A 21,257-nucleotide genomic window follows, 5' to 3' on the forward strand; every position below is an offset into this window, starting at 1 on the left:
AGGAAAGACCCCTCCTAGACCAGAGACGAGTCAGGATCGCCAGAAGATCTCAAAGGGGCGGAATCTTGGGGGAAGCTGGGTTGGTAGGCTGGCCTGAGCTCAGTGTCGCACCTGCTCTACAACCCACCACAAAACCCCTGTGGATGTGGCACCTGTCAGGTCCCCCCCCAGATAGTCCACTTGTCCCCCACCAGGCTGTGCAGTTTCATCAAGGCTCGCTCTCTGCTCGGTAGAGGTGCAGGACTCTGGCATCACTGCTATCTCAAGGGTGAGAGGAGACATGAGCGTCAGGGCCCTCTATGAGACTGCGTCTCTTCTTCTGGAGTGAGGCTCTGGACAGCCCTCCAGCCACAGAGACACAGCGCCCCAGAAGGCAGCCCCTGAGCCCACTCTCCTTCACCACGGAGTGCCAGCGGGCAAACCACTGGCCCCGTGGGCCTGGAGCCCCCCAGAAATCTGCTAGGAAGCAAGCTCAGGGCCAAGAGGAAGCTCGTCGGGACCACAGAAGCATCTTAGCCCCTGGTCTGCTGTGCTAGCATGGCCTTCGGAGTCACAGGCGTGGGATCGGATCCCAGCTTTGCCAGTAAGAACTCAGAGAGTTCTTTCGTCCCTGTGCGTCTCAGTTTTCTGTACACTTGGGGAAATCATCACAAATTTATTTCCCAGCACTGTTGTGAGGACAACACGTGTGTGGTATGTGTGTGTTGAGAAAGAGAGAGAGCGAGAAAGCAAGCTTAGCTCGGCGTCTGGCACGTAGGAGGCACGTAAAATGTAGCTCTGCTGTGAGTCATGGCTTGGAGAAAACAACTGTGCAAAGTCAAACCAACGATCACTTGGAGGAAAAAATCTGACCAGTGGATGTTGTTTACGCAGCAGCTGAGTTTGAGGGATAGGATTTTCCTCTGCCCTGCAAAGGGCATTCAGTCCTTCTGCATTCGTCTCTCTAGAAATACTCGCTCAGCATGCGTACCGTGTGCCAGGCCCTGGACAGAGAGCCAGAAGCCCTCCCAGCGAGCTCATAGTTGACAGCACACACACGACCACCGAATAAGGCTCAGGCTGGGCAGGGAAGGTGAGGACACGTGTCTGTTATAGGAGGTGACATCTGAACTTGGTGATGAGGCAAGTGTCTCACGCACACCTGCCCCGCGTGAGGTCTCTGTGTGGACACCTCCCGCAGTATGGTCAGGCCTTCCTGGTTCTCTTCTCCCTGGTCCCAGCCGTTGTCGCTCCCTCGTTCCCGAGTTGCGTTGTGTGGACTGCTCGTTTCTGGGTGCCCCCCCCCCCTTCCGTAGGCACAGCTTTGCCGAGTCAGAACTCACCACTTCTCCATCTGCTTCCCATCTTCCAAAATTCTTGCTGATGTTTCTTGATCAGGGAGTTAGTTACCACCCCCCCTATTTTGCTTTTAATAGAGTTTCTGGAGGGATTATGGGCAAAAATGCCTGAATCCACTGTGTCTAACCGGAAGCCCCCCAAAGTCTGTGCTTTCCTCGCCACACCATCCCCCCCAGGCTGGAGGACGAGAAAGGATGGCGCAGGCAGAGAGGAACACGAGCCCCCAGGACTACTGCTCCTACTTCTGTTAGTGCCGTGCTGTTGTTAGGTGCTGAGCATGTGTCCTGTGCGTGCCAGCTCCGTGTAAATGCGTTGCACATATGATCTGATTTAGTCATCAGAATTATCTCTTAGGATATCAGCATCTCAGATTTACAGAGGAGCAGATAGCGTCAGAGGGGTCGAGTGTGTTTCCCGAAGCCAGACAGCTGTTGTGAGATGCAGGTTGGCCATCCAGGTGGCAGACCGTGGCTGGGGTTGGCATGTGGGATTGGCGGGCAGTGCTCTCGGGACCCGTGCCTGAGAGGCAATGTGGCAGGCGGCCGGGGGTGGGGGGCGGGGTTGGCGGGGTGAGGATCAAGCTGTGATGTGGGAGCAGCGGACATGTCAGCCAGTCTCCAGATGGCCCTTTCAGAGGTGGCCCTTCAGAGAACTCCTGGACTAGAACAGAGGGGCCAGGTGGTTGCAGAGGCAGCACACCCCCTAAGGAGTGCATCCACGGGGCAGCTCCCTTTGGCTGAGAACAGTTCCCGAGGAGGGACTGAACCCCAGTGGGCATCAGCCCAGCAGCTGGAGACATGCGTGGCCCCTGGTCCAGAAGGGGGGTCTTGGGAACCCACCACAGCACCTGCTAGAGAGCCACATGCTCACTTAGAAGCCATACCTGCATATCTTGAGGGTCCATTCGTGTAAGTGGGGTACAGGGATAGAAGAAAGGGAGAGGAGAGAGCTGGATAGGTAGCCATCTTGTCTACACCAGGAGCTGGTACCCCACGAAGGGGCAGGTGCTAAGAGGATCATAGTTAAGTCAGATCGGACAAGCACTGTGTTCGGGGGAAACACTCCAGATGGCGGTACCTGGGACCCTAGAGCAAATTCGGCCGGCTCGGTTAGTTTGACGTTCTTGATACTCATGTGTCAGGGATTTCAGTTGAGAAGGGAAAGACAATTTCACTCCTTTCCGACATTATTGTTTTCTATTGCTTGTTTGAAAATGCTGTTCCTCCCATAGAGGAAAGATCTGGTTCACTCAGGGGGAAAAGCCCCCTTTGTTGAAGATATTCACTTTGAAAGCAGGGACAGTAATATCATTAAGTTCTAGGACAGACTCTTCTCGTGCAATTTAATCAGTAGAAACCTGTTTGTGAGTTCGTCTGAGGAAGTACCAAAACCAAAAACAACTTCGAGGTTTATCACCTTTGATACAGTCACTGAAGTGCCGTGTGCACAAACACCGTCCTCTTCTCTGTGTCTTCGCCTGTTGGTGGACAAACCGAACCAAAGGACCTTCAGCCTGAGAACGTGTACCCTAACTGTGTATTGGAAGCTTCTGGCTACCAGTGGGTCATCTCTGCTCACTGGGCTGGTGATGTTGGGCAAAAGGAGTGAATTCTGAGTCTATATGCCCAGCTTCCAGTAATACCTGAAAAATAATAATCCACTGTCCTGAGATTTCCAGTCCGATGAGTTGTCCCCGTCTCTTCTCCCTGACACCCTATCTCCCCAGTGTCCATACTGTCCTCCCATAGCTCCTGCTCTCGCCCACAACCCCACAGAGCCCCAGATCCTGTCTGGCTCAATGGGAGACATCGTGGAGGGCGAGCGCACATGTATGTGTTATGGTAACTGGGTGCCGCCTAAGGCAAGAAATGTGTGGTTTTCAAGGACGCTGAACTCCATAGACAACACAGTTCTCAGGGAGCCAGGGAAATGCCAAGGTGGGGTTAGGAAGATCTGAGTTTGGATCCTGGCACCGCATGTCAAGAGCTTTGTGTAACCTTGATCAAGTTCCAGCTCCTTGAACCTCAGTTTCTTTATCTCTGAGGTGAGGTCATTATCTACCTAGCAGAGCTGTTCCAGTATTAAACAAGACGCTGTTGCCCAGTTTCTAGAATGATGTTTAGGACTCATAACTGATTCGGTACATATTGGCGACTATGGTTACCTCGGCCCCGGGCGAGCCACCTGAGTGGAATCAGCTTCTAGATTATGGGGACCGACTTGAACAAAACCTCAAAGTCACAGGTCTGCGTCACTCTGATCCCCAAGTATCTCAAACTGGTTTGGGTTTCCACCTTGCCACTGTGCCTGACGTGCCCCAGGGCTTTTATGACCTTGAGGTCCTGGCCTGTTTGTTCTGCGTCATGACCTTCTTCAAACAGTCTGTAGTGTCGTGTTCCGTGGGCCCTTCCCCAGTGGGGTGGGTGCTGGAACGGAGTCATGCGGCGGCTCCCACAGGCTGACTGCGTGGGCCTCTTTCCCGGCCCACACTCGACAGTCATGTCGAGGGTATTTGCACCGTGGGTGTTGGCAGAAACTGCAGATCAAGGCGCTCTCTCCCCTCCATGTTCTAGTGAGCCAGTCGCTAAACTGTCACCAGCTCTGCTTTTTGCGGTCGTGTCATCTAAGCGAAGCAAAGTACCTCATGGGAAAGTGAATTTTAATTATCTTGCTTGACTCCTCACCCTCACAAAAGGATGACTGGGATGGTGACCCCAGATTCTTGATGGCCTTAGAAACACCCAACAAAACCTACAGCTTTGCAATTCATTTATTCATTCACCCGATTTCCTATTCGTTATGGTGGAAACGTGAACACCCAAGACACAGGGCGGGGCCCGTCTCACCGTGATGGTGCGAGGCGGTTGATGCCTGGGCCCTGAGATACGGTGGTCCTGAGTCTGAAGCCCTAGCATTCCAATTAGCAGCAAGTTAGACTCCCCAGCCTCTAGGGAAGGATTAAATGGCACTGAAATCTGGAGCAATTATGGATCCGCCCTTACATGTAGTACAGTTTAAATCAGTTGGCCCTTTACCAAAATCTAGGGAATGAGAAGCAGCTTTAGAGAATGGTGAATGTTAGAAACAAGTAAGGAAAACAAGCCCATCCCCTTTTTTACTTATTGAAAGGTTATCCTTCGTAGGATGCCCCCTCCGTGGTCACAGATTCAAGGTAACCAACACATGGAGTCACTCTCATTGTGTTTTCATGCGTAGTTGAAGCCCTGGCCTCCATTCCAGTTTTAGCATCATGCTCCTGAGTCTGGGACGCCCCTTATGGAGCAACTAACTAGAGACATTTATCCTACCTCTGGGGAAATGACAAGTGTCATGTGAAGGGGTGGCTTCTGTGGCCCAAGATGCCACGCAGCAAAGAGGGGAAGGGCATGGGCAGCTCAGGTTCAAATGCCAGCACCACCACTTACTAGCTGTGTGACCTTGGGCAAGTGGCTTAACCTCTCTGGACCTCAGATGCCATGTCCGTCAAATGGGAGTATGATAAATGGGATGGTGTCCATGAAAGATGTCATGCAAGCCTACGATGCTCAAAAAGGACTAGCGACATACTGTTGTTGAAAGATCTACAAGGACAGTGTGAAGGCCATAGGTGTGCAGTGCTCCTGTATCTGTCTGGCTACGAGAACATTCCTATTTCTCCTGCTGCCAGTGTGTACAGCGGGGTTCTGCAGCCCAAGAGATTGCGTTCAGCTCCCGACTCTGCCACATATTCTTTGACCTTTGCCTCTTTGGGGCTCAGGGCCCCACCTGTAATTTCGGTTAGTGGCCTCAAAGAAATCCGGCACGGGCGGGACCCTTCCCGAAAGCATGAAAGTCACGTGAATCCCTTAGCACGAGGCAGGCCGGTGGCACAAACTCAGAACTCGATAAACAAGAATTATTTGTTAAGTCATTTTGCCTGTTAAGACTCAGTTTACCTATGAATAAAATGTGAATAAAAGCTACTTCCAAAGGGCTCTCGCAGAAATTCTAGAGCTTGGCTAGAATGTGCCGCAGAAGCTCTCACGCCCCATACGGATTCACGCGTAAAGCGGCCTGCGCTGTAAAGTCAGTCGAGTAGGACTCCAGAGGGCAGCCGGTAGAGGACAGATTTTCAGCCACCTTGATAATTTGAGGGCCGGCTACATCACTGGCCCGTATCCTCACTGATGCCTCGTTCGGTAGATACGCCTTCCTTTTCACCAGCCAGGGAATTATGAGAGGATGACTCCCATCAGGTGTGGCGGCTGCGTGGTTGGAGAATGCAGAGTAAGGTGTTCCTCGGTGTACCCCGTTGTCATGAGTGAAGTATTTCTCTGAGCTTGGAGGGCAGGAGAGTTCCAGGTGCAGTTGGCTGGGCATGGGCCCGCATGGGTGGCTCCTGCCAGACAGTCCACAAATGCCCAACCATTAGCCCGATCCTTGCCAGCCTCCAAGACCTCCTTGCCTGAGAAGCAATTGGTAGAAGAGGAACATCGTAGGGGAACGGCCTCCGACCCCTCCTGGGGTATGTCCACAGTCATATGCAGGCAAAAATGACACCCGCAGAGGCAGAGGACACCAGGCCAGAAGCCAGGGATCTGGCTAAGGACTAAGAAATGGAGCTCAGAAAGGAGGAGGAGGGTCCTTGAGGCTCTGCAAACAGCAACTTGGCCATCAGAGGGATTAAATCACCCAGGCAGGGGGCATGTGCACAGCCTGATGGGGCTCGTTTTCCACATTTGTGCATAATTCCAGGATGCCATAGAGCAAAGAGGGTGTGGGGTGAGCAGCAACATTAGTCAGGAACTAGAACATGGGCTTTGAACCAAGACAAGCTCAGTCTAGATCTTAGCTGTGACCCTTCCCAGGTACGTGGTAGTGAGTGGCTTTGCCTAATTAGCCTTTGGGGCTCCGTGATAATACCTACCTGGTGAAGTGCCTATGAGAATTAGAAGTACTAATAGGTCATTATCATTGTCATTATTGTTTTGTTGTTGGCTATGGCAGCTGGGTTTGGACTAGCCCTCTCTAAGCCCCTGTCCAGCCTCACACTCTTCCATCCGAGACACAGGGACTTGGGTGTGTTTGGAAGGAGGGAGATTAGCGGGCTGGTAGATACCAGCTGCTCAAAGACAATAACCCAGCCGGGCGATCGGCAGAAGGTGAGGCACTGGGGCAGGTGGCAGGTGAGCCTCCAGAGGGGAGACCAAAAGGCAGATGTGTAGGCTTCGTATCTGCTAGGGGTTGAAGGGAAAGAGGTAGAGGTGCTGGGTGAGCCTGGAAGAGAATTTCCTCCTGGAGGAAAGTTTAAATATGAAGTTAGGAAGCAGAGCATGGTTGCCAGGGGGACACTGTACCCCAAATCATCAGAATTGGGCTGAAATTGTCTTTTAGCTTCTAAAATTTGGTGTTGACCATTGTCAGATGGAGGACTGTGAGCAGGGGTTGCCCATTCAACCGTCTCGTGCCCTGATGTGGCCCCAACGCCAGCAGTCCCCGCCTCCCCCTGTGACAGCCGCAGCCCTGCATCTGACGCTGGTTCAGGCTTCACCGTGCTGCTCTCCCAAGCACCCCACATACCTCCTCGTCTTGGACTTTTCAGTCCAAATTGCAGACACTCTCCCTGGGCTGGAAGGCATCAGCATTTCTGCACCTAGCCCGTGAGAACTCCCCTCTGCCTTCAGGAACTCAGAGTCAAAGGCTGAGTTAAATAGCCACCAAACGAGTGGGTGCAAATTCACATCCCTTCACATGCGAGTCACTTTTGCTCTTGAGATAACTGATTTGTGGGCTCTGAGTTGGGGACCCCCACCTGCCTGGTGGGAATAGTATGGCAAAACCAGTTTTCATGATTTGAGGCAAAAATCCGACTGGTAGAATTAGAGAGATGGGATTAATTGCCCCTGGGAGGTAGACTAGAGATGCACATGGGCCCTTTATGGAAGGAACACCTCAGCCAGATGGGCATGAGTTTCAAGAAGGATGTCACCACTTACCTGGTGGAGGACTTCAGGCCACTCAGTGCCACTTCTGTGCCTCAGCTTTCTCATCTGTAAAATGGGTATCCTACCCCACAGGGATGGATGTGTATATTTTCCCAACATTTTATTATAAAAGCTTTTAAGTAGAAAAACTTGAAAGAGTATTGTAGCAGTCACCCATCTTACCCAACACCTAGATTCTGTATTTTTACTGCACTTTTTTTTTTTTTTGAACCTATGGGTCACCTATGAGTCCATCTGTGTATCCCTTTCTCTAGGCACCGTTGCACAGGGAGATTTGGAGGAGATATGTGTGAAGAGCCTGGGGGGGGGGCAAGAGGTGGGCAGCAGTATCTGGAATTTTATAGCATTTAACAAATAATTGTGGCCGTTGTTGAAATGTCAGGACCCCAGGGACACGGATGTGAACTTGGGTCTGGTGCAGCAGCCAGGGAACCAGGGGAGCAGTGGACTCCATGGCCAGCGTGGCAGCCAGAGACACTGGGCTAAGGTTGGTGAGCAAGATGGCTGCCCCTTGAACTTTGAAGGCAAAATGGCTTCAGCTCCTGGGCTATTTCTACCCTCCCACGCTGTCCCCTGGACAACAGAACACGGAGGTCTCTCGTTCTCTCCCAGTCCCTGCAGGGCAAAGAGTTGATGCTGATTCTTGTCAGAATAGAGGCTAGAAAAAGTCCCTCCCAGCCCACAGTGAATTCAGAGGACGTTCTAAAGGGAAAACCACAGGGAGCGAGGGCTGGTTCTTCACTTGGTTTGCCGGAGAGGAGGCTTGGATTTGTATGGGATGCCAGAACCGGCTCAGTTCTCTAAAGACCCAACTTTGCAGCATTCTTCAAGGGCTCCAGAGAGTTCCCTGTGCCATCAAATTAAGTTTGGACACTTCAATAAAAAAGTCCCGAAGGAAACTGTCAATTAATGCATTTACACTGAAACATCATACTTGGGAAAAACATCTTCAAACACAAACGCTGTTTTCCAACCATTAAAAAGTTTGCGTGCTGCTTGGTTTCCATAGATACCTGAGGTAATAGCCTCCTTCCCCTCATTGAAGAGGGAGAGTCGCTCCATCGCTTTTTCCTTTTTTTTTTTTTAACCTTAGTCTTTCATACCTTTTTCCTCCATCCCCATTTATGAAAACAAAAGGTAACTAAATTGAAACCTGGCAATGAGATTTGTCTGAGGAAGACAGCTTGATTTATAAGCTCAAGGGACTTCATTTTTGCTCACCTCCTTATTATTTCATGACTTCTACAAATAGTGTTGCTACCTGCAGGGAAGAAATGGAGAATTTTCAATTGATCAAATGATTTCCCCAGTCCATCAAACACAGAAACATACTCGAAAGGGAAATGTTCATGTTCTGTTGCAGAACAACTGAATTTTGGCAGGGTGCAGAGCAGAGGTTGGCAGACTGAGGCCAGCACGCCAAATCTGGCCCTCTGCTTGCTTTTGTAAATAAAGTTTTATTGGAACACAGCCACATTCATTGGTGAATGTACTGTCTCTGCCTGCTTTCCTAACAACAGGGGCAGATTTGAGTTGTGACAGAGACTGTATGGCCCACAGAGCCTAAAAGATTTTCTGACCCTTTGCAGAGCAAGTTTACTTACCGACCCTTGGCATATAGGAAAGAATCAGGGTTTGGGAGGCATTTAAGTTTTGTCACTTTAGGCATGCGTTATCTTGCTGTGACTCAGTTTCTGCATCTTTGAAATGGTAATGACAGGATCCTTTCATAGGGGTTGGGGATGGAAAGCACCTAGCACTGTGCTTGGCACATAGTAGGGGAACAATAAATACGATTTTCTTTTTTTTACTCCAGATTCTTTTGCTAGAAAAATCCAAAGACGCCTATCTTATGATTCTAGAAGTTCTATAGGAAACCCGAGGAAAGTGGGTAGAAATGAAAGCCAAGTAGTTCCACATTGTTCCTGGCCCAGGCGCGTGCCTGTGTGTCTCCTCCCTGGGAGAAGGTGAGGGAACTTGAGTGCAGGACTGTTCAGGGATGAGAAAGCAAACAAAAAAGAAACCACAACGATCTAGGAAGAAGTCTTTAATTTCTAGTCAGCTTTAAAGAGTTTGAGAGAGGTTTTGTTTTTTTTTTTTCCTTTTAACAAACCAGTTCGAGTACATGCCTTCAGATTATAAAAGTACCTGAAATTGCCTAGAATATCAGCATGCATAGCTTGTTAGTATTTACATATATTTACATAGGGAAACAAGAGGAAGAGCTACAGTTATTTACAGTCTACATAGGAGAAGAGAAAGGCAGCCTAATTGTATTTCCTAAAATACAGTAGATGAGTAGTCAGCACATGCATATTTAGATAATATTTGCATGATAGAATACAATTTTTAAAAAAAGACATACCTTTGTAACTTTCTATGCTAAGGTGTTTGTTGTATCATCAAGGTAAATTTTTTTTGTTTGTTTTGTTTCTAGTCTATTTGCATCAAGTGCTTTAAAATGTTCACTAACACTGAGGCAGGATTATTTACCCTGGCAATTAAAGCAGCAGCACACACGATCATTTCCTACTAACTAGCAACAAGCTGCTGGTGAATGAAATATCTATTGTTTCTCATTACCCATCGACCACCGTGACGAGATCTCTCCATGTAAAGGCAGTGCCTAAGCTATCACCATTAATTATGGAAGTAATATAAATGAGGCGCTCTCCACAGTATGTTCTAAATGAAATATTAACAAGGCCAGCGTCTTTGAGCCTGAGAAGTGATGTGCTGTAGAGAGCTCGCTACGAAAACGCACAAACCTAATGCAAACAGCGGGGCCAGGCATGGGTGGCCTGCCTGTGAGATCGGAATTATCGCAAAGTCCATTTTTTCCATTCGTTTCTGGAAGACAGAGTTAATTTTTTGCCGTGTTGTGGCCCCGTCAGAAGACCCTCTGGGTTTTATTCCCCCCACCCACCCATGCCTTTCAGTACTACGTTGTAGGATAGTTCTGTGACCTAGGTGTGAATGAACTGTCTACCTTAAAATCTAAACAAACAGCTTCTTTGGGGTTTGCCCTGAAATCTGGCTTGCTCACAAAAACAGCTCTTGGTTTTCTAAAAGAAAGAGCCAACGTGGCAGACCGACTCGGCGGGGGGAGTCCATGCAGCAGAAAGGGGGGAGCTTTTTTTTTCACCTGTACTGTGAAGATATTCTTTGCACCATTATATTGAAACAGAACCCATTAATTCTGCCTGGCAATTATTTCAAAGGTTTATTTCAGTATACATGGCAAATACAGAGGCATACATTTATATACAGTATACAGAGCTAGCTATAACTGAGGATAAAGAAGTAGAGTAAAAATGTAGAATGTTTCAAATTAACACACGCTACATATCTTCTTTTATCTCTTAGAAACACCCAGTAGTCCTTCAGTGCTAGCGTCGGAGGCAGCCCAGTGGGAAAATTCCAGTAACCCGCCATCAGACCTGTCCCATGTGGAAGGATGAAGCCAATTTTGGTAGCAAATTTCTATGGCGCTTCTGCTTAGCCGTTTCACACTAACCCGTGAAGAATGGGTACCCCAATGCATTCTTCCATCCCAGCAAGAGAACTCCCCACTGGGAAAGAAACTGTGCTTGGAGCAATGTGGGTAATCCAGGCAACACTGTCAGGGAATGCCCAGGGCCGGCTTTCATGGCTCGGAGACAGTCAGTGGCATCCTGTCTTATTTTTAAGGAGACCATCGTTCAGGCCCAATCAGCTGTAGAGTGTTTTTGGCGGGCACGAGGGGAAGGGGGACTGAACCACAGTAGTATCGCCCAGCCGGATTGTACCTGAGCCGTTCCTCTTCCTTTCCCTCATGCAGAGCAGCCCCCCCACCTCCACCCAAGGCAGGTCTACAGTCTCCAAAAACAGCAGGTTTCAGAAAGATGAAATCATTCTAAACATTTCTCCTCCACTCTTTTGAGACCAGACATAAATCTGTCATGGAGCCCTTGGAACATTTATGGCAGGGATTCTGGAACACACAAGAGGTATGAAAAGGGCCTCATTTATTTCAAGGGAAAGTTCAGAACAGTTCATTGAATTGAAAACACAGGTCCTGAAAGCCTACCAAGGTCAGTGTGCCCTTAAACCCCGCTGATAGCCTAAGTGAAAATCCTCTCGTGCCTGGCCTTCCCAGAATAAACATGGCTTTGGGCCTCTTTGGATGGTAGGGATTGGCTGCCTTTTCCTCCCCAAAACTTAAGGCTAGTGGAGACAAATATATTCTTCTGTCTTAAAAAAAACCCTTTCCAGGTTTCCACCCTGAACCTACTAGTTTCTGAGCTTGTTCCTGCAAATATTTGTCAGAGGAGTAATAGCAGCTCTCATCCTGACTTTGCATCTCGTTCTGCCCTGGTCTCCAAGTCATTCTCTTAAAACTCTGTAATGACCGTGCTAGAAACTCACACATGTGTTTTAAAGGGGAATGATGTGGTCCTTATAGTCTGACTTGGATTAGGGGATGTAATATTTGGGAGACCGGAAGTGCAAACAAGAAAGGTTTCGTGTCACCTTGCAGACTGTCCCCGAATGGAGGCCTGGGGCTATTTCTCGAAAGATGTACATTTGTTCTCCTTCAGACATTTCATTCAACACACCCTTTGCAATTGTGGCTCTGGCCTGTGCTGGGACCAGCTGCATTTATGGTAATGGACTGGCTAGCCCATTGCTTGGTCCTCCCACCATTAAGCCCCTCCCTCATAGACTGTGCCCCCAGTGTCACCTGGGGGATGACACTCCTTCACCTACTGCCTACTGTGGGAGAGACAACCGAAAAGAACGGTTTCCACAGTTGAAAACCCGATTTAGCAAAAAAACAAAACCTGTTGTTTGCTTGTGGCAAGAGGAGAATATCCTACCCCACTGCCGAAGCCCATTGCGTTCGAGTGGGCAGGTTCTCTTCCATCAGGCTGAAAATCCGAATGCGGTCTAAATGGATGTTCCAGAACACTCTCCCAGACTTTTAAAGCCTCCACAGTTAAAAGCAAACATCTGCACTCCCAATCTTCTTCACTGTTTTCTATTTGAGAAATTGAGTAGTGTTTCCCTTCTGTAATGTTAAGAACAACCTATGAGTTAGTTAACAAAACTCCCAAAGGCTGTGGAAAAACAAACAAACTTCTGTTTTGATGGCAACAGGAAGTATCTGCATGTATCCAATCCAGGCCCGTATGGTCTCAGGCCTCTGTGGGAATCAATTGTTCGAAATCTGTAGGAGTAAATTTGTTAGGGGAGGGTGGGGAGTGGGGACCAGAGTGTCTTCTGCACACCTGAGAGGACGCGTCAGGTGTTCTCTTCCAAAAGGCCACACTCATCTGACACGTGCGATTTTGTAAGATGGAGATTTGCTTAGGTTTCACTGGTTTTGATGTGGTTCGGTTCATGCTCTGAGAAAAAAGGTCTCTGATCCAAGAGTAGGTTCCTTAGCTGGGCAAATCTGGCCCGTGGAGGTGGCATTTTGAATCAGGTGACCTGTCTATTAAGGGCCATTTGCTGCTGGATCTTCTGAGGTGGCGCCGAGTCTTCAGTCTTGTTAATCCAAATGGATATAATTTCAATTTAGTTCACTGACTAAATCAACAACGGAAAAGTTTTCCTTTTAATATTTCTCAGGTGAACACGTGACAGCGCATTTCATCCTAAGCCATGTGGCAGCGTCACACTGTGGCCAGACAAGGCGTGGCCAAGACTAAGGCAAGAGGGGCCTCATAAGGAAGCTTCTGCCAAGCGGGAGACACACAGCAGGGAGTGGGCCGTATGCAAACATTTATGTCCCGTGTTTGGGAAGGAGGCTTTGCGCAGCAGCTGATACAGATGCTGGAGCGGGTCGAGCTCTGTGGTTACCTGTGTGGCTTTGGACACGTTGCTTTTAATCTCTGATACTAAGTGGGCTTCTCTGCAAATGGGGATAATAGTTGTCCCTGAAGCAGAGAGCTGGGTGGGGGTTAGAATATCACACTTACAAAGCTCTCTGCGCGGTGCCTGACGGGTTGTAAGCTCGCAATACATGCTAGCCATTGTCACCCCTCGAGCAGTCCCCGATGGCACCCTCTCGCTAGAAGAGCGTGACAGTTAGGAGGACAGCGTCCTTTCGGACGCTCGGTTCTCTTCCAGCGCCTCACATAACTTTGGTGGAAGTCGGTGTGTTCATTGACCAGCACCTGCTTCACGACTGTCAACTGGATTACGCAAGCACCAAGGGTGGAGGAAGGGGGTGACTTGGTGGCTGTGGTCGTGCTCCTGGGGAAGGCCCCTGAGCCTTGTTCCCCTGCACGCTGCCCGACTCCATGAACTAATGAAACACAGGGCACATGCTGGGGGCTTAAAAGATTGATCTCTGATGATGGGTAGGGAACTGATAACATTTGGGTAGCAGTTTGCTTTCGTTTGTCTCTCACATTGGGGATTTAAATTGTTTTTGAGGGACAGATGTGTACCAAATATCTGGAGATGAGCTCCGAAACACGGCGTTGTGCTTATCCGGTAGAGTGGTTCCAAGACTCTTCTTTTGGGAGTGTTACTGGGAGACAGGGCAAGACAGAGAGGGCGTGGAGGCAGCTGCCGCCACCGGAGACACGTGCGCTCAGTCCCTCGTGTCCACCGAGGCTGAGGCATCACCATGCTCTGGAGCCACTGGACAGGTGGCTGGTTCTGCACTGGGCGAGTGTGTGTTTGTCTAAAGGACCCCAGAGGGGTAACAGGGAAAGCTTGGGGGGTTTGGAGACGCACCTGTGTTGCCTTCCTGCCATCACTGCCCCGGGAGTTCAGCACGGTAATCACCACCCACTTCCAAAAGGGCTCTTGTTCCCTGCCGTCGGGGTTCCAAGCTCAGGCTAACTTCTGTGCCGTCTTTCTTGACACAGCAACTTTGTTGAACTGACTCATTCAACATTTGCCGTGCGATGTCCTGGTATCAATATGTCTGTAGGAAAGCAATCTTAGAACATCTACTACTCTCGAGATCATTGCATATATAGATATTCTGTGACGGTGTGTCCCTATTTTGTCTCATAGTGAAATCTACCTTAAGACAGGAATATATTCTTCCTTTTAAGTAAGCATGCATTTTAAAATAGAGAACTTGAAAACTGAACATTGTGTCCTTATTAAAATGTAAGTTATATTAGAGTACTAACCAATGCATCACAAATATCAATATGTGGGTGGTTTTTTCTCTACCATCTATTGTTTATCAGAAACCTTGGTACCTTTTCATTTAGAAGAGTCAATATTCATTTGTATTCCATGCTGACAGCTCCAAATTGATGGCCAGCGGTTATCAAATAAATAAATGTTGATGAAAAGCAGCTACTTAACATTTTCATCCCCACAAAGGGTTTTGGGAGGATGGATAATTTAGCTCTCAGGGCCTCAACTATAAATAAACAACTGCTTTTTAAATCCCACCTTTCTGTAGTTGCAGATTATACTGCAAATCTGACAAATTATTTCTGAAAGAGAATGATGAACCCTTATTACCAAGATACTCTGAACTTAATCCCAAAAAAGAATCGTAGGTCATTCTACATCTACTATAAAGATTGATGGCACACTTCTCCTCTGGCAGCTCGCAAATGTTTGACTAGATCAGAAATGGCATTCCGGCATGATCAGAGATTCTGCTGGGCTTCCCGGAAATTCTCAGTCCCCATGTCATCCACGCCCTAACTCACGCCGTGTCCCTCAGACGGAGCCGCGACACCCCAGTTCCCAGGGTTTGCAACGCATGCAACCTACAGGCTTCTGATAAATTGTTCTGAAAGATTCATGTAGGGGAACCCGCAGCTCCAGCTGGTGTTTGTGTGTCAAGGTGCCGCTATTATTTTATCACGATGACTCAGTGGAGCAGCGGTGACAATCAACAAGACGTTGCTTCAGATGTTTTATAGCGGAGTTGTTAACATTGTTTCCTTTATACGGCTCTTTCATCTTCTCTGAATTATGTACCGATGCCCCAAAAAATGGCATGAAAGTCATTTGATGGTGATTAAAGGGCTCTTTTAAATTTTTTTTTTATCAGTTTAAAAATGTTTTATCTTGTATCAGCAATACCGGCTTATTTACTAATGAGATTTCCCTGATGTGGCTCCGTCTCCTTCTCGTGATAGGCAGACCAAAAAGCTGATGAGCCAAAAATTAGAACTTGTTATTAAACTGTCATCACATCTGATCCTATAAAGATGTCACTCAGAGGCTGCTGTGGGTACAGCTGAAAAGAGAATTCCCCGAGAAGCCAGGAGGGGAGCGGGCTTGGGACTGAAGGGTACCGCCACTACTCAGGCGTCCACTCAGAGAGGACAGGAAGGCAGGCACCAGCTGAATGGAGCAAGAACAGAGAGGCTGGCCTTGCCAGATGTATGCAGTTCCTCTTCGCGGTGGACGTGGTCTCTGCTTTCAGGGGCCCCTACTGCGCCATGTTCTTCCGCAAAGCCAGCGCCACCTGTGATGCCATTAAGATTGTGGATCAAAACCAGGTCTTGGTAAGAGATGGAGCTTTTCTAAAATTTATGGCTCCAGCATGGTAGCCACACTCTGGTTGACGTGAAATGAGGTCAACGGCAATTGCTTTCAGAGTCTGTGGAGGGAAAAAGCATGCCCCAAGCTCCTTCGTCAACCTGATTCGGAATCAACAGAAGTGCAGAATTTCTTTGTGAAAAGACCATATTCCAACAGTGCAAGAGTGCAACGTGGTATCATCTTAGAAGGTCACGGTGGCAAGCTATTGCACTGGGTTTGGAAGCATTCCGCTTCCTGCTTTCCCCAGTGGCCTACTTTGATCTCTCAGGATTGGAGAGATCTGATCACTGTCGTGCTGTGCAAATGCTGAGATTATAAGCACTCGCGAGCAGGGGTGGGGAGCCTCTGTTTGGGGGATGAGCTGAACTTGGGAGCTGATGATGGCAAATCACCTGACCACTCTTCGCTGGTTTTGGCAGCTGCAAAGTAAAGTGGAACTCTAAGATATCCAGAAAATTATGCAAAACACCATCTCCACCTGAACTCTGCTAAGAATCGAGGCCAAGATGATATTTGGCTTGAGTTCCTGGGATGAGCATCTCAATTCTTCAATTTGTCTTTAGAGGCACTTTGCTTCCCTTTTTCCCCCACATGGGATGCAGAAGAGTCAGATAAGCCACTCGAAATTCTTTCAATAAATGTGCCAGGTGCTAAGCTAAGGGTTATTAGGAATGATAATTCAGTGAGAGGGAATTTGGATGACATGAGCTTATTTCCATTACACTTGAGCCACACAAGTCAATCCAAAAAGAAATAGCTGAATCCCAGAAAGTAACTGGCTATTTGGGGAGTGGGCATGGTAAGGGGGTTGGGGAAGTTAAACACCAATTACTGTTTAATTAAATCAAAGTCATGTCGGGTGTTCAAATTCTGGACTAATGGACTTTCCAACCCAGTCAAGCAGCCAGTAATCATCAGAACTCAAGTCTGACGGTATCCCACCCCCACACCACTCTACACCACTCCCCACAATCCTGTCGCTTGACTGTGTTTATTTACTTTTCAGACTAATTCAATTATGACCATAGAAACTGACACTGAAGTCCTCCCCCACCAAACAAGCAAAAAACTATCGCACTTTCCTGAACTTTTAACACCTAGAGATCCTGATTCTCAAAAGGACCTCGGCACCCAATGGCTCTAGAGCACAATCACAGGAAGCACAAATCAGACCACCGGGGGTGGGGGGTGGTGAGTCTCCACGAAGCACTCTGCTTGGGCACAATGTCAACCTTGTAGGGGCAGGGAAAACGGTAAGCTTCGGGTGGGGACAGAAATGCATTTCCCTCGCTGTCAAACGTCCTCAGTGTCTCCCCTAATGGCGACCTTATCCCGTTACCTTTCCATCCTCTTCTGCCACCCCCTCCCTATCAGCTGATAATTAGTTGGTGCAGCAAGGCCTTGATGCACATAAATAATCGTAAGATACCAGAGAAACTGTATTGGTTTTAAATTAGAGCCGTGCCTACCATGTCTCCCTATGAACACCAGTCTATTATTTTTAATTATGGCTTGCAAAGCAAAGTGAGTTCTTGCCCTCTTTACAGCATCCCTGACAGCATCGTGTCAGCCGGGATGATATGGTGCCCCGCCGGCACTCACATCCCTAGCCACAGCACCAACTGTTACTCAAAAGGTGAATCGAAAGTAATCAATCGCACTCATTGCAACTTACAATTTGAGGTGGGTCACTGTCCCATTGCAAATATGGGGTGAATACGACATTTCCAAAAGGTTTTCACAGGATCTGGATGAATTAATACACGTGTCGCGTGTCCGCATGAGGCAGGTATGAATGGCAGGGAGTACGTGTGTATGTCTGTTTCAGACATTTTCACACAGCTCTGAAAACTCTTCCCCTAGCAGCACCGTGGGCAAAAAACAAAGGAAAGATCTGGCACCAGTCCCTCTCTGGGTTTTCTATCCAATGGGCCATTATTAGAGCGGTTGGTTTAATTCAGACCGAAGGTTCTAGAATCATCTCGGGGTCAAATTACATCATGCATTGAGAAGTCAGTGGGTTGGATGAATTTGTTCTTGGGTGTTCAAAAGGATGCCATCCTTTTCTCTTTGCTCAGAAGAGACCTCTGGTGTGACTGATATGCATGTTTATTTTCCAAGCCTTTTCCTCTACGAGGTGTAAAAAGTGACACCAGCTTTACAAGCAGAGTTGATGAATTTGCTTTCCCAGGATGATCCCATCATACCTTGTACAGTCACGTGCTGAGTTCAGTCCCTTCACCATGCTGAGATCCAGGCACATCCGATCCAGGCGGGGAGAGGCTTGCTAATTCCCAGACAGAATGAAGTCAGCTCATCGCCTCTTTTCTTTTTAAAAAAAAAACAAAAACAAAAAAAAAAATTTTTTTTTTTTTTTTTTTTGGTCTTTTTTCTTTGATTTCCAGCAACAAGGAGCCGCCACGACCGTCTACTGCGCTGCCGCTCCGGAGCTCGAGGGCCTGGGAGGGATGTACTTCAACAACTGCTGCCGCTGCATGCCGTCCCCGGAAGCTCAGAGCGAAGACACGGCGCGGGCCCTGTGGGCGCTCAGCGAGAGGCTGATCCAGGAGGGAGCGGGCAGCCAGTCCGGCTAAGCACCGGAGCGCACACCCGCCCTGCGCCCCTGCGCCTGCGCAGCTGCCGCCGCTGGACCCCTGCCAACGTACTACCCAGGGGCTTTCCGTGTCCCCCCGACACAGATCCGCCGCAGCAAAGGGAATAAGAGTAGTCACAACAGAGTGAAAAAAATGTCAAGTACCAACGGGAAGCAGGGACTCGCAGGGCCAGGGGGCCAATCTCTCTCTCCTGGGCTGGGCGAGGCTGGCGTCTCTTCCTGGTGGTGGCCTGTTGGAAGGTGAAGGCTTAGCTGGTGTACAGGTTCCTCGTCTCGCTGTGGAAGCTCGAGTCATTCTGGCGCCCGGTTTAGAATAGCCAGGCACCCCCTGACCCCCAGCCACCACCACAGCCACACGGTGGCCAGGAGCTGGCCTTCTTCTATTTAGGGAAGAAGAGGCGAGTGTTTATCCTTTCATTCGTCCTGACCAAGTCTGCATGGGGGCAGCAGTGACGGGGGGGGGGGGGGGGGGGGGGCTCTGGGACCCCTGTTCCAGCCAGCCGAGAGGGAGGTGACACTTAGAAATGGGTGGGATGGACAGAGCTGGTGGGTCACAAAAGGGCTGGCCCACCGACCCCCTTGCCAAAGCTGCCCAAAAATTTCTTGAGAGATTATTACAAACAAATTTTGCAAATCATTCCCTAGACACCTTGGCAGGCAAGAAAGGAAGCATTGCGTCTGTGAGAATATACAGGATATTTTGGGGGCAGAGGATAAAAAAAGTTGTTCCCTTCATTCCTCACTTACAGTTTCAAGAAGCAACCTGATCGTGGAGGTTTCCAGCCTCCCAGTTATCCTGCTTGAGCGTTTCCGCTTCACCTTCCTCTCCTCCCGTCCTATGCTTAATAAAAGAACATGCTTGGATATTATCACCTGAAGTTCGCACTGCCTCTTTAAATGTTTGTTTCAGTTTTGTTTTTTGTTTTGTTTTGTTTTTTTAGAAAAGAAATTTAGAGGAAAAATAAAGCGCTTCTTGTAGATGCCAGGAACACACCGCTCTTGTTTCTTCTCGGAGTTTGTTATGTTTTTGTGCTTTGTGGCTGTCTGTGGGCCAAGTTGTCTCCCGCGATTAGCATGCCAGCATCATATTTTCTGTTGGAGAAAGAGAAAAAGAAAAATGACTATTGTCTAATTTCACCTTGAGAGGTTTTGTTATGACTTCTAGTGGGTTCTTTCGGTCCTCAATGGTTTGCTCCCCCTGTAATTACCAAGTTCTTGGTGACTAGAGAATCTCTGTGCATCAGAAGGGGGGGCAGCTGGGGTCTCTTTCCAACTAACCCCTTTTCCCAATCCAGCAGGGGTGTAAGGAAATCCGCTTAGGCCTGATAGAGAATGCTTTTGCTGAAATGCCAGGAAATACCAGGTGTGAGGTCAAAAGTCATGCAAATGCCCTGAACCAAGGCCACCACTTCTTTGATGGGTTAAACACATCCTTTCCAATAGGATGCATCATCTTAAGTTCCTCGGGCTGAGCAGAGAGGTGACTACCTCTAGCTAAGCTCTGGGCATTTGGTGAAGGTAGAAGTTAAGCCAGTGCAAAGAAGACATCAGAGTATCATCAGCCAAGGTGATATCCAAAATATCAAAGAGAACCAAGGGAGAATCTGCTGGCGGCCCACCTCCCTGCACTGTCAAGGTCACTGTGCTGGTTCCCATATGGATCCTGCATCAGGAGGGTAAGAATCGGCTTGGGGGAACCTGACAAGGAGAGGTGAGTATTCCCCCAAATCCAGAAGCTCTCTAAGTCCGACAGACAAAGTCTGCATATAATCATTCACTCAGCAAGCATACACTCGGTGCTACATTGTGGAAGGCCAGCGTTTAGGGTGACTACCCACTTTCCCTGCTCTCTCTCGGTCTGTAGGCATCTTCACATTGCACAAGGTGAGCACGTGGACGCCATGAGCCTCACTCCTTCTTTAGCTTATTCTACATCCAAGGCTGCTATTGCTCACCGGCAGTCAGGTGTGTGTGCGCACGCACACGCACGTGCAATAAAGTGTCTGCACAGGTGACAGATATTGTAATTATATCATAGTGATGCGCCTCTCCCGTTACCACGGCTACGAGCTGCAGATACTACTGTCGAGCGTCTGCTACAGGCCAGTTGCTGGTCTAGGTCCATCGCACGCAGTTTCTTATTTACGCTCACATGATGAATCTGGAGGTTTACGGAAACTGTTGACAGCCCCCTAGCTGCTGAGTAGCTGAGTCCATATTTGAATCTAGGTCCATCACCTTCAAATCCCTGCACCTCATGCTACGTCGCACTGTTTAACCGGTAACCCACAGACCAGCAGTATATGCTCATTGAATTTATACAATGAGCGAATTATTCACAGAGAAGATGATTTAGTTTTGTACCCAAGCATGGGACCTGGCTGTCCTCCCAGTGCCCAGCGCCGAGTATAAACTTTGCAAATTATTTCCGTACAAGCCGTTTATCCAGCACCAGCCCCCCACACCTTTCCTTTCATCCTGGTTATGAAGAGGTCTGCACCTGGCCTTGGGTCCCTAGGTTTCACTTCTAATGGACTCAGCGTCCAGAGTTCTCCACCACGGCTCAGGGCCTTTGGACCCACCCAGAACAGGAGGAGAGAGCTCCATGTCATTTACTTCTGAGTGGCTTTCCCTCCCAAAGGCAGCCAATTTTCACTTCCAAGGCTGATTCAGGGAGACCCTTCTATCAACAGGAAACAAGAAATGGAAGCATCCCCAGCAAAGACTGAAGCTGTGGCTTGTGGTTTTGCTGTTTAAAATGGGGTTATGGGTGGTTTTGTTTTGAACTTCAGTGAAGGAGGCCC

The 21,257-nt window shown here is 48.6% G+C and overlaps 2 protein-coding genes across 4 annotated transcripts in view; one reads left to right on the forward strand and one right to left on the reverse strand.

Moving 5' to 3' along the window:
- Positions 1 to 19,331, forward strand: part of WWOX (WW domain containing oxidoreductase) — a 957,318-nt gene extending 937,987 nt beyond the window's left edge. For both annotated transcript variants that reach the window (XM_087870631.1, XM_045796219.2), the window contains one exon: positions 18,245 to 19,331. In XM_087870631.1, the coding sequence (XP_087726757.1) occupies positions 18,245 to 18,433 (189 nt within the window). In that variant the 3' untranslated portion in view covers positions 18,434 to 19,331. The remainder of the gene's footprint in view (positions 1 to 18,244) is intronic.
- Positions 9,404 to 21,257, reverse strand: part of MAF (MAF bZIP transcription factor) — a 339,020-nt gene continuing 327,166 nt past the window's right edge. For both annotated transcript variants that reach the window (XM_087870624.1, XM_087870629.1), the window contains one exon: positions 9,404 to 19,545. The gene's annotated coding sequence lies outside the window, so the exon portion shown is untranslated. The remainder of the gene's footprint in view (positions 19,546 to 21,257) is intronic.

Source organism: Ursus americanus, chromosome 21, assembly GCF_024610735.1.
Source record: "Ursus americanus isolate L20-20 chromosome 21, mUrsAme1.1.p, whole genome shotgun sequence".
NCBI lineage: Eukaryota > Metazoa > Chordata > Mammalia > Carnivora > Ursidae > Ursus > Ursus americanus.